Here is a 14127-nt window from a genome sequence, read left to right on the forward strand (position 1 = left end):
TCAAATTTTTTATCTTGTATTAAAACCAAGCACACTTACAGAACTTGTGGACATAGCAATAAACCTGAACAATATGAATGCAGTGTGGCTAAAGGACTCAAAGGGCATATAGGAAAAAAAATCTTGCATTCATATGTCGAGTTTTGCTGGTGTCATTTGCAAAGACTTAGTGATGCATGCAAACTATGATAAATGTTTTATGCGAGGCAAGTGGTCTCAGAGGAAATTTTAAATGTCTTCTTTCATCTTCCCATCCTGCTGATGTAACATCACATTTCCTTATCACATTGCTAACTTTAACTTAGTGGAACATGCCTTTGTAAGGTTACTCTGAAGTTCATACAAAAAGAAAAGACTGGGACAGAGAGCTAATACTTAGATGAATACAAGATTCAAAAGCAGCAGTTCATTGTTCAAGGTCTCTTTTCAAAGGATTCCAAGCTTTCAGGATAACTACACTTCAGCACACACTACACATTTTACTCATAACAGCTTTTGGCCTTTTAACTGCTATCAACCATATTCTCTTTATGAATGTATTAAAATGTACATTATATAGCATTTGTAATACTTTACCTCACAGTTTAGATTTTATGACTGCTTAATGCCATAAGCAAACTAAAGGTGTTTTTTTTTTAAGTGTATGGTGTATTTGGTTGTGTGTGTTTTTACATTCTTGCAGAACATGTGCTTTTATCCACAAGGATGAAACAAAGTGATAATGAGATAAGAATGTATGTTGCTTATTTCCAGGTGGGAGATATTGTGTCTGTTATTGATATGCCTCCAAAAGAATTGACCACCTGGTGGAGGGGAAAGCACGGATTTCAGGTAAGCTTAACAATTAGGTTAGTTAATAGTACCACACCTAAGAAAACTTTCATTGGATATATTCTGTGGATTTATTACTGCTGGTAACAGAGTGTTCTCTATTTTGTCCATAATATATTGTTTCAATGAATCTATAGAAGGATTTAAGGGCATAAAAATCTCCTTGTAAGGAATGTTGGCATAATTACTGGTTGTATAGATAGATACATTTTTCTTGTTAGCACTATGTTTGTGGAAATTGTTGTTCTTTGTGGCCTCTGCACCTCACACAAATGGATCTTGTGCCTGGGGAGACTGGCTTTGGCAGTACAGAAAATGCTCTGCTGGAGGAAGGAGGATGGAGTTTCTGCCAAAAGCTCCTAAGCTCTGGAAGGTTCTGGTTCTGGTTCTGGTTCTACGCATGCACAAGACCCATTTGTGTGAGGACACAGATGACTACTCAAAAAACCAGTTACATGTAAACAACTCATCCTTCTTAAACTCATCCCATTACTTGCAGTTTTGTGGGACACTACTTTGTATGATGACCTCCGAGTGATTCCTTGTTTCCTTGGGCATGCAAAAGTGAGGATAAGCAACCAAATTAGAATTGCCCAAGCCATTGTATTCCCCATCAGTGTGTATAAATGTGAGAGCTGGAAAGTAAAGAAAGCAGACAGAAATAAAATCAACTCATTTGAAATGTGCTGGAGAAGAGTGCTTAGGATACCATAGACAGCCAAAAAGACAAACAGATGGGTCCTTGAACAGATGAAACCTGAAATCTCCTTGGAAGCCAGTATGATCAAACTGAGGCTATTGATCTTTGGCCACATAATGAGTAGACACGGATCACTAGAAAACACAATGAGACCAGGAAAGGTAGAGGGTAGTAGAAAGAGAGGAAACCATATGCCAGATGGATAGATTCAGTTGGGGAGGTTACAAATACGAATTAAGCAGAGAAGTGGATGATAGAAGAGCTTGGAGATGTCTCATCCACAGGATCTCCATGAGTTGTGGCCAACTGGAGGGCAGTTAACAACAACAACAAAAGAGTTTATCATACGGGGACAATTGGAAGTATAAACGGTGATTAACCTGCATTCGCGATTAACATTTTCACATGACATCACATTCAAAGTGCAATTATCCCAGGAATACCCCATGATAATTGCTCAATTGTGCTAATGGTTTTCACGTGATGCCACAATGAAAAGTGATTAAAGTGTCATTATCCCACGAATAACCAGGCAATAAACAGCAACAAATCATCCTCGGGATTTTCCTGTGAATTATTTTTTTGCTGTTTATTGCCTGGTTACTGCCTGCTTATTCCTGGGATAATGGCTCTTGTGTGAGAGAGGCAGGCAAGCTCCAACTGCCTGCCTGAAAAAAGAAAAGCCCTCCCTTCAGCCACCATCTTGAGGGGGAGAGAGGCCTGTCATGTTTTATTTTGAGTTTGTATTGTACTTCCTGTTGTACACCGCTTTGATCTAATTTGGAAAAGCGGTATATAAATAAACATTATTATTATTATTATTATTATTATTATTATTATTATTATTATTAATGTTAAATGAATTTTAATAACCTTTTAATCTTGATTGCACAGTTTTGACAGCTAATCACTGTTTAAACTACCAATGCCCCCCTTGGATAAACTCCAAAGTGAGATAAGTGAAATACTTCAACTCCCATTTTAAAAAAAAAACTTTCAATCCTAAAGGGCCATGACCTCTTTCTTTTATTTGTCATTTTACAGAGTCTTAAGGTGAATCTAAAGAGAAATAGTATCCCCTTTAAATCAGGAATATGTCAAGGAGACTGAGGTGGTCTTTCTTCTGAAACCACCTTTAAGTTTGCCAGTACCTAAGTAGGTAGTCTGAGTACTTCCGAGGGGAGAAAATGTGGTACCTGGAAAAAAAAGTGCAAATGCATGCCAAAATGTTTCTAGAGAAGTGTGTGTATGCGTGTGCATAAAGCTACAGAGAAATAGGTAGCGGCTTTATTGAAGGAGCAAAGGTATAAGTTTTGAAATAGGGGCCAAACTAGGCATTAGGTGGGGCAACCACATACCTGTTAAAACTGCTTCCTTTGATGAAATACAAAATGGGGTCTTACCTCATGCCCTTTAGTGCTTTTTAAACCCTACCCCTGCAATCCAGTTTTATATTAAAGTGAGTCAGCCATCACAAATATTGTTCAAAGTGCAGTGAGACAAGTTAGGGAACAGCAACCTCCATCCAGCCTTGCTTTATATATGAATGGGGCACGTAACAGGCTAAATACAACATTCTTTGGAGGTCACAGAGGAACTTTAAACTCTAAAGAGTTTTCCATCCCTCCAGATCTAATTTTGGTGGTGCATTGGGGCTTCAGTCATAAAGGAGGCCTGTCTGGATTCTGCCATTCTACCAACACAGTACCATTTTTGGATACTTCAACTGTGGTTGAACCCCTTGTCCAACTTGGTCCCTAATGTCAAGACTTTTGACCATGAGCATTAGTGAAGTATGGATGCTTGCTAGCTTAAGGCAGCTTCAATTGTTTCCAAGCTTTAAGCATTTCCAAGAGAGTTAATGTGCTTAACAACTACCATGCCCAGTTTGTTCATGTTTTGTTCTCTTTCTTTCATAAGAAAAGAAGAAAGCATAGAGGCAAGGTTTACAAAATTCAACCGTTTTACAACTTTTTGTTCATATGCTAAGGAAAATGAAAATAGTTACTGTTATAGCTGGAAGTTTAAGAGGGGGAGTCTGATATATTAAGGGAAAGAGATAAGGCTTTTAAAGGCAAGATGCCAGAAATGATCAGTGGTGACATGTAGCCCCAAGGACCATCAGGAAGGGAAATTAGAAGAGTTATGAAAGTAGAAAGGTCTTAAAATAGAAAATACTTAAATGTCAAGAGTCTTGAATAAGATAGATAGCAAAATTAAGAAGTTAAAGGGCAGAAATTAGACAGGGTAGCCTAAACCTGTCAGTGACAGCCAGCACAATCCATCATGATGATGATTTTATTACTAGTCTGATTAGGGCTCACTTTCTTCTTTTGTTCCTCATCTTGAATTTTTACTTCCAATGTTTTTAAACCAAGTTCCCTCAACTATATTCAAAGGAATGTGAGGAGATGAAGGAACAATAATCATTCATACATAAAGAGAGATATACCACATAGCTCTTTGTGGGGAAAACACAGGAAGCATATACAACATACTTGGGATGGGAGGTTAGAACTAAACTAAAGGGTCCTCTTTTTTGCCACAAGGTGTATAAAGTAATATGCTTGCTGGAGCTCTGGAGCTAGATTGATACCTTTGACATAAAAGAACTGCCAAGCATTGAGAGATTTGTGGTGCTCAGGATAGGAGGAGTAGCTAATACACCTTAGGACAGGATCAAAACTCAAAATGACCTGAATAGACTAGAAAGCTGGGCCAAAGCAAACAAAATGAAATTCAACAGGGAGAAATGTAAGCTTTGGGCAGAAAAATGAAATGCACAGATGGGGGATACCTGGCTGAACAAGACTACATGTGAAAGGGATCTAGGAGTCCAGGTAGACCACAAGTTGAACATGAGTCAACATTGTGATCCAGCAGCTAAAAAGGCCAATGCAATTTTAGGCTGCATCAATAGAAGTATAGTGTCTAGATCAAGGGAAGTAATAGTGCCACTATATTCTGCTTTGGTCGGTCCCCACCTGGAATACTGTGTCCAGTTCTGGGCACCACAATTCAAAAAGGACATTGAGAAACTGAAGCATGTTCAAAGGAGGATGGCTAAAATAGTGAAGGGTCTGGAAACCATGCCCTATGAGGAACGACTCAGGGAGCTGGGGATGTTTAGCCTGGAGAAGAGAAGGTTAAGAGGTGATATGATAACCCTGTTTAAATACTTGAAGGGATGTCATATTGAGGAGAACAGGACCCAATGGAGCAATGGATTCAAGCTCCAGGAAAAGAGATTCGAGCTCAACATTAGGAGGAACCTCCTGACAGTAAGGGCTATTCAACAGTGGAACATATTCCTTCCTCGCAGTGCATTGGAGTCTCCTTCCTTGGAGGTCTTTAAACAGAGGCTGGATGGCCATCTGTGAATGAGGATGCTTTGATCAAGAGTTCCTGCATGGCAGAATGGGGTTGGACTGAATGGCCCTTGGGGTCTCTTCCAACTGTATGATTCTATGATTTTCAGCTACATGCCCCAGAATTCCCAGCAAGTATGCAGGCTCATCTATTAGGCTGTCTTGTGGCTAGTCATATAAATGTAAGACATTTGAAGACATTTACCAAAAAAAATGAAATCAAGTATGGTTTTTGTTGTTGTTATGTTCCTTTGAATTGTTTCTGATTTATGGTAGCAGTAAGGCACCTATCATGGGGTATTCTAGGGCCAAATCTGGGACCCACCTAAGGTCACCCAGCAGGTTTCAATGGGTTACAGTGGCCAAGAGGGAAATTGAAACCTGTTCTTGGTGGTCTCTGTGCCTCACACAATTGGGTTATTGTGCCTATGCAGAGACTTTAGAAACTTCTAGAACTGAGTAACTTGGGTTTCCATGGCCAAGAGGGGAATCAAACCCTGATCTCGAGAGTCATACTCCAGTACTCAAACCACTACAAAACATTGGTTCTCTGAATATGATTAGCAATGCCGATTTAAGAAGGTGTATACATTTTGTAATGAACAGTTCCATTTGCAGTCTTAGAAGGTTTCTTTTCAGTTATTTAAACATTGTGGTGTTATGCAAATAGCTCTGTATTGTTAAAATGTTAAGGACATGGCTTCACACATGGTTCTGTTAAGATGCTGCCTTAAATATGCTGCTGACATGAGATACTTTCTCTCTCTCTCTCTTGCTCTCTCTCATTGCCACAGGTGGGATTCTTTCCTAGTGAATGTGTAGAACTCATCAATGACAAAGTTCCTCAGTCTATGACCAACTCTGTGCCAAAGCCAGGTATGAGAGTGTGCATTTTAAACAAGATAAGACAGTGCTGTCAATGGTGCCTTGTTCAGGCAGCCGCACTGACGTAGTTGCGTACATGTTGCCACCCATTGATTATAGTGGGTCTTGAGCATGCACATTTTTGTCACGAGGGGGCCAGGTCTGAATCCCCATGGATGGGAAGAATGCACTGTATGGTGTTAATTCAGTCTTAATGGCTTTCAGAATGAATGTAAAATCATATAAATATTTTGATCTATTTTTGACCTGATTTTCATGTTTTATAAAGTATCAGGGCATATTTACTGTATATACTCATGTATAAGCCTAGAAATTTAGGTCAACAAAAAGTCAACTTATCCATAGGGCAATGTCAGTACTGGATCTTAACTCTTATGTATAAGAAGGAACCATTCCCTGGTGAAAAGCAAGAGTATAATTTGTCCCGGAAGCACTGATCCCCTCTATCCTCTCATCCATCCAGCCTAAGAGTAAGCATAAAGAGTTATTTCTGCTGGAATTTTGTAAGTCTATTACATTGTTTTGCTTTGCTTCATCCTTTAGATCCTTTGCTATATGCCCCTAAGTTTTACCCTCGACTTCTCCTCGGGTCATAGCAAAATCCATAATTTTGGCCCCAGAACTAGCCCTCGTCTTATACATGAGGTTGACTTATAGTTGAGTATATACGGTAAAACTACTGCTGGACTAGTTCTGTTATCACATGATGTTTAGTGTGGGATGTGATATTTCTTTTGGAGGAAGCTGATGTCTTCCCATGTTTTAAAAAAAAGTGCTCAAGGTCTGCCTTCACCTTTTCTCCCTTTCAGTCTGGTTCCTAAATATGTTTGGCTTTGCATTTGAAATCACAAACTAAACCGTTTATGTCCTACCCCCCACAACTGCACCTCATTGAGTCAGCGAATTTGTTGGTTTTGGTAAATTTATACCCTCCCAAATCAGGGATGTGAAAATCTCTTGTCTTGATTTCAGTGAACTTTCTCTGAATCCTCTCTCTTTCTCTCACAAGTCTCCTGTCAACTTATGATGACCCCAAGAATTTCAAAGGGTTTTATTAGGCAGGGAATGATACCAGCACTTTTGTCCCATCCCTGTTTCATCTCATGTTGCATGATTCAGTATTTTCATCTTGCACTGAAATTCAGAGTTTAGTATGTTTTTATCCTAATTGGAACATTGATATTTGCAGTTTTACTTAACTTGTGCAACTTCCTCATTGACTAAAGCATACCTATAAATGTTTAAAATGTTTTAGTTTTTTATCCGTGTGTGTGTGTGTGTATAATTTATTATTTTATTCCTCTTTTATTATATGTTAAAATATACATGTGCCATAAGTCTTGAAAATCTGTCAATATTTGAAGCAAAGTACGCATTTTCTCATAAGCCGTGTTAGGAAGTATAACAATGCTACTTTCATTGAGACTGTCAAATTAAAAAGAAAATCTGTTTAAAAGTAAAAACAGACTAAGAACAGATGCACGGTTTGGTCCTGACCATAATTTTCAAACATTTCTTAACCCCTATCCCAACTATATAATGTGTTTAAAAGATCTCGTCTGTTGAAATGTTGGTCTCCTGTTTCTTGAACAGCCTCCGTTCCTTCTTTGTGGCAAACCTTTTTTTTTAGACTCAAGGATGTTCCAAAAAGCTGTTTATCGTATTCAGTCCACTCAGTCCTGAGTGTTCAGCTTACATCCCCTGTGAATTTTTATATTGGCTTTTAATATCTTCTACTTTTAAGAGTATTGGGATTTTACTATAAACTGCCTGAGAATTCTGTTGCAGCCTCAAGGCAGTATAAACTTGCTTTTAAAATATAGAGAGCATGGATCCATTTTCCTCAAGGGCACCACAATAAAAACAAAATAGGCTGCTGAAATGGACCCACAATGAACGGAAGCAGAGGAAAGAAGGATCAGAAGAAAGAGGTTAAAATTTGCTATATAAGAATTCTGCTAATATATGAATTCTCCGCTTCTTGGAATATGATAAGTGAAGGATGCAGCTGAAGAGGAACTGAAGGAAGATATGTATAATCGGTTTGACACTGCTTTAATCGCCATAGCTCAGTGCAATGGAATTCTGAGAATTTTAGTTTATTGTCGCACCAGTGCTCTGCCAGAGAAAGCTAAATTTCTCAAGAAACTACAAATCCCAGAATTCCATAGAATTCAGCATGTAAAGTGGTATCAACCTGGATTGTTTATGTAGTGTAGATCAAGCCTCAGCCGTCTTTCCTTTTCCTGTTAGGGTTGTGAATGTTCTATATATCTCAAGATTGGGGGACAGGGGAGAGTCCAACTGCATGCAGGCAAATCCAGATTTGCTACCCAACCACAAATGAGATATCTACTAAGAGAACCTGGGGCAGTAATCTTGATGCAGCAATACCTCTCAGGAGTCTGGGCAGTGGTAAAAAGAGACTAAAGCCACCATTGCAGCCTAATAGATGTGAAGAACTTCAACAGGGAGAAATGTAAGGTACTGCACTTAGGGCAGAAAAATAAAATGCACAGATATAGGATGGGAGACACTTGGCTTAACGACATTTATAAGTGTGAAAGGGATCTAGGAGTCCAAGTAAACCTCAAGTTGAACATGAGTCAACTGTGTGATGCGGCAGCTAAAAAAGCCAATGCAATTTTAGGCTGCATCAATAAAAGTATAGTGTCTAGATCAAGGAAAGTAATAGTTCCACTCTATTCTGCTTTGGTCAGGCCCCACCTGGAATACTGTGTCCAATTCTGGGCACCACAATTGAAAAAGGACATTGAGAAACTGGAGTGTGTCCAAAGGAGGGCAACTAAAATGGTGAAGGGTCTGGAAACCATGAAGCCCTATGTGGAAAAACTCAGAGAGGTGGGGATGTTTAGTCTGGAGAAAAGAAGGTTAAGAGGTGATATGAGAGCCCTGTTTAAATACTTGATGGGATGCCATATTGAGGAGGAAGCAAGCTTGTTTTCTGCTGCTCCAGAAACTAGGACCCGGAGCAATGGATGCAAGCTCCAGGAAAAGAGATTCCACCTCAACATTAGGAGGAACTTCCTGACAGTAAGGGCTGTTCGACAGTGGAACATGCTCCTTCCTCTGAGATTTTGGTGGAGTCTCTTTCCCTGGAGGTCTTTAATCAGAGGCTGGATGGCCATCTGTGCTGGATTATTTCATTGGGTGCACAGTAGCAGCCACAGTAGCAGCCGGTACAGTTCTATTTCCCTGCTCCACACCATTGCGGAGGTGTGCCTGCGCATGGTATTGCTGTACTTGAGCATCTGAGGAAGAAGGAGCAGCCTTATGCTGGAGGTGGAGGTTGTTCTTTTTCCCCAGCTACTTGAGTACAGCCAGAACATCTCCAGGCATACTCCCATTGCCCAGTCAGTGGCCAACAGGACAGAACTGGGCCAGGGAACCTCCAGATGCTATATTGCATTTAGAGGAGAAGGAGGAGCCCTGGTCCCGTGGACATCTGACATATGCACACTGGGAAAGGTTTACACTTTGCCAGACTTCTAACTGGACCTCAGCTGGGAGATACATTGTTGTGCTACTTATTAAAATCCAAATGCTTCTGTCATGGAGGATGCAAAATGTATTCCTCCTGACACAAAATTGTCTCTTCATTGTCTCTCCATATTTAGTTCAAAGTTAAAAGAGAAAGTGAGAACATGCACCTTATTGTAACATTGATTCCAGTTAATTCTGAACAGCATCCTCCTTTCTGGCATATAATTCCATTTCTAGTTGTATTTAAACCAGGGGTTGTCAGTTTCTTGGCAGTCACTATGAGGGCTAAGAATGGGGCAGGTGTTCTATCCTCCCCAACCTGTCTGTTCTGTGATGTTCCCCTAATAGATACTATCTTTTCTTGTTTGTCTCTTTTGCTGCTGTTTCATCATTGTTTTGAATGTTAGCCATACTAGCTGAGGTCTTCCGCTATCATCATCTTGTAAATGCATCATATGTCTTTTTGTAAAAATCAAGCATGGCATCCATCTCATTCTGTACCAGATTTGGTATCAAGATGTTTTCATAGTTTTGTCAATTTGCTTGATTATAGAAATGGCAAATGAATAACTAAGTGCCATTTGGGATCTGAATATTTCATTCTGTTTCTATACTCATTGATGCTACTGTACATGAATAAACATTTTGCTTCTTTTTGAATATTATGAAAATATAAGTCATTGAGGGCTTTGGCTTGCTTTTGTGTCCATAAGGTTGTCTACAAGCCACCTGTATGATACATCAAATAAAGTGTCCTCAATGGTGTATGAACCATCAGGGAGCTGATGCATATAGCAATCTCAAGCTGTCCTCATGATCCTGATGGTTGAACTGTCTCTTCAGATCATAGTTTGATCTAGCTGAATTTTGTAATTGGAAGGAATGTCGGTGTGTCTCTGTGTTCAGAGGTGTGAAACCTTTGACCCTCCAGATATTGGTGGACTTCAGTTCTCAAAAGCCCTAGCCAGCATGGTTGATGGGAACTGAAGTCCTTTATTCCTGGTGAAGGGCACTAAATTAAAAAGAAAGATCCTACTTCACTCCATGGTTTACTGTTCTTACCACCCTATAGTATGTAATTGTAGAAATCAGTTTTCTTCCTAAAAGGCAGTAAATATGTCAATGTACAAAAAAAGAAGTTTGAAAGGAGACTGAAAGCTTGACATGAAGAAATGTGGTGCCTTGTCCTGCAGGACACTTTCTATTTTCCGTTTCTGATTAATCCATTACAACGAAAGGCCTCTATCACTTTATCACATTGCTTGAAACTGTTCGTACGTATGGTTTTGGTACTAAATCAAACATCTGTGAAATTCTTTAGACACTATTGTCATTTGTTATGGATGTTAAAGTCAGCTGGGAGGCTGGGCAAATAATACAAGGTTTTAAAAGGATGATGTTATGGCTAAATTTGATCTACAATTCAACAATTTGGCAGGGAATTATTTCAGTGGATTAGGAAAGATTACTAACATTTTGATGTATGATATATTGAGGAAGCTGTTTAGAAGTATATAACTGCCTTTTTGTAACATTATCACAAAAAGTACTAAAATATAGAAATAAACAACTTATTAAATGCACCAACAGCCATTGGCAGAGGAGACATTATCTTTGGGAGATGTTAAAGCATGTAATGCATCTAAGTTATATACAGTATAGGAGTGCTTGAAGAAGCTTTTGTAGGAGGTGGAATAGAATGCTCCAGAAACCCATATATTAATTCTGGAAGAAGCATTAGTTTCAGGAGAGTTGGTTTAAAAATTCAAAAATGGAAATGTGAACTCCTCCTCAGTTAGTATAATAACCACAATTCAAGTGGAGTGCTGCTACCAACCCACTATAGAATTTAAGTTTAGTACAAGTTAGTAGAAGTTGTAGTGTCTGACATGACCTCAGAAGACATCCCACTCAGTTTGACTGTGGTGGGAAGGGGTGCATGGAAGGCCTTCTTCTGCTGAAATTGTGAAGCTGCTGGTCCAGGCTCAGGATTTCTACCAGGAAATTTTGCCCATGTATAATTTGTGCGCGATGCAGTGGTTTAGTGGTTAAGATGCCAGTTCTAATGACTGGACGATCAGAAGGTTGGCAGTTTGAGGCTCGAGTGCTACCTGATGGAGTGAGCTCCTGTTACTAGTCCCATCTTTTGCCAACTTAGCAGTTGGAAAGCATGGAAATACAAGTAGATAGATAGGTACCACTTTGGTGGGAAAGTAACAGCATTCAGAGCAGTCATGCTGGCCACTTGATCATGGGGTTGTCATAGAATCATAGAGTTGGAAGAGACCACAAGGGTCCTGATCCAGTCCAACCCCATTCTGCCATGCAGGAACTCTCAATCAAAGCATCCCCAACAGATGGCCATGGTATCAAAAGTTGCAGAGAGTGACAAATCAGCCAAGCATTTCCTAGTTAAAGTTTTCAGCCAAGACAATTCCTTCTCTGAACCTGAGCTGGAACCCAGATGGGAAAGAAGCAGAATGGTTTATTTCATGCAGAAGCTTGAACGTTTCAACCCATTTTCACCTTTGTTAATTTATAGGAAATTGAGATTTAATGCTGGCTTTGGGTCCACTAGATTGTATTGACATACCATAACAAGTTCCTTGTTTCTCATTCCATGTGATAGTTCATTAAGTGGCCATCGTCACTTTCAACACCTTTCGTTCTGTACTTCCTCTCAGTCTAGCAGTGGCAAAAAGAGGATAGAAACGTACACAGAGAAATAAATAAAAGCAGCTGTGCTCTCTTCAGTTTAATTAAATCTGGTTTGATGGAAGAAGACTTCAGGAAGCAGATTGCTGAACATTTGCAAATGCTGCGGTCTTTTGAATGTTTGACAATGGGCCTGTACAGACATGCCAAAATAAAGCTGCTTCAGATCACTTTGGAGATATGCTGTTTAAATGATGCATGTGTCCAAAGAGGCCAGAAACCGCACCAAAGCCATGCTCCAGTCCTAAGGACTGGAGCACAGCTTTGGCACCGCTTCTGGCCTCTTAAGATGCATGCGTCATTTAAAGAGCATACCTCCAAAGTGACTTGAAGCAGCTTCATTTTGGCCTGTCTGTACACGCCCAAAATATCTCTTTGTCTAGAAATGTGACACTTAGAATTGGGTTGAGCAGTTGTGTATCATCACATTACAGAAAGATTTAGTTTCTGTGTTTTGGAAATAGGCACATTTTCCCCGATCTATTCTCAGTTCCCATTTAGCATTACAGTCCAATAGATTTTAAGAGATTCAGAGTATGTGTATATGCAATTGCGGAGATGCCCAACGAGGAATGGGGAATTAGATCCAGAGCCAATTGATATGAACCTTTCCTGTCTTTTCAAATGAAATGTCTTTTTGAAAATGGATGTTCGCTGTAATAATGTCTTTTCCTTTGGCTTGTACTTTCCCAGTTTCCCCTGCCCATGGAAGCCGTCCAGCATCCTGGAGCTACTTCCCCCCTTGTACGTTTTCATTTACTTCTCATATCTTAACTTCTTTTGTCAGTTTCTGTTTGAATACTTGGGAAGGAGATCAGTCTTAAATTTATTACATTCTTATTTTTTTACACTTTTTTGTTTCATAGTTACTTAGAAATACAAAGCAAAGATAAAAAAATAGAATGGCAATAATCTGAAACTTTCTTGTTGTTACTTTTAGATTTTTAGAGATAGTTGTAATTTCAGTTGGGCCTATTTAACCATAATATGCAAAGATTTATAGGTACAAAACAGCTGCATCTTCATGTGTATCTTCCAATGGTGCTTTTTAATCAGTCTACTTTACTAAAGTACATAAACTGTTCAGTATTTCCTTGAATAAGATATTTATGTTGTTCATGTTATCTGATCTTCCAAATGGAAAATGAAAGCATCACTATCGCCTTCATCCCCCAAATTAGTATTTGCTTGTTTTTACCCTTGAGATTGAAAAATAGTCATGAAGGAGTGTCACCTTAGCATAGTTCAATAGCATAGTTTCTTCTGTTAGAAAAATATGTTTTAATGTAGGCATGTTCAGTATGCATGATATAAAAACTGTTTTATAATATGGATGGATGTTATAGAACTCCTTAATTACTTACATGAATATGTTAACATTCACAAAGAAAAGTGTCATAGGAGACAGATTGCCAAGGTATTCATATTTTGATCACGGATCAGGAGAGCATTTTTCCCTCTGTACATATTAGCAGTTATAATGGAGATGTGTCAAACTCCAAAATTGTAGAAAGAGAAACAGAAGGGAGTTTATGTGGACATGTGTGCATGAATATACCCTTCCCTTCTCTCCCTATCAGTGGCTGGCTTCCCTAAGGCAAGGGAATGAGAACTGGCTCTCTGGAAGAAAGAGAGCATGAATAGAGAGCATAGAATCATAGAGTTGGAAGAGACCGCAAGGGCCATCCAGTCCAACCCCCTGCCATGCAAGAAATACAAATCAAAGCATCCCCGGCAGATGGCCATCCAGCCTCTGTTTAAAGAGCTCCAAGGAAGGAGACTCCATTACACTCAGAGGAAGGAGTTTGTTCCACTGTTGAACAGCCCTTACTCTCCTGGAGTTTGCATCCATTGCTTCATTGGGCCCTGTTTTCTGGAGCAGCAGAAAGCAAGCTTCCTCCCTCCTCAATATGACACCCTTCAAGTATTTAAACAGGGCTATCATATCGCCTCTTAACCTTTTTTTCTCCAGACTAAACATCCCCAGCTCCTTAAGAGCATGCTAATAGATGAATTTTCCTGATATTGTAACTGTAAAGAAGAGAAAGAAAAGGGGAGGATGCTACTCTCTTTTTCAAAGTACACTTGTTCCTCCATATTTGCTAGGATTAGGGGCACAAGATC

At 39.4% G+C, this 14127-nt stretch overlaps 1 protein-coding gene across 3 annotated transcripts in view; it reads left to right on the forward strand.

Annotated features, from left to right (window-relative positions):
• ARHGAP32 (Rho GTPase activating protein 32) overlaps nt 1-14127 on the forward strand; it is a 253163-nt gene that overhangs the window by 171365 nt on the left and 67671 nt on the right. For 2 of the 3 annotated variants that reach the window (XM_089537644.1, XM_089537647.1), the window contains exons 9-11: nt 754-831; nt 5694-5775; nt 12697-12747. In XM_089537644.1, the coding sequence (XP_089393770.1) occupies nt 754-831; nt 5694-5775; nt 12697-12747 (211 nt within the window). The remainder of the gene's footprint in view (nt 1-753; nt 832-5693; nt 5776-12696; nt 12748-14127) is intronic. The other variant, XM_089537645.1, reaches the window with a different exon arrangement.

This window comes from Sceloporus occidentalis, unplaced genomic scaffold, assembly GCF_023333645.1.
Source record: "Sceloporus occidentalis isolate IW3139 unplaced genomic scaffold, rSceOcc1.0.p SCAF_9, whole genome shotgun sequence".
Taxonomy (NCBI): Eukaryota; Metazoa; Chordata; class Lepidosauria; order Squamata; family Phrynosomatidae; genus Sceloporus; species Sceloporus occidentalis.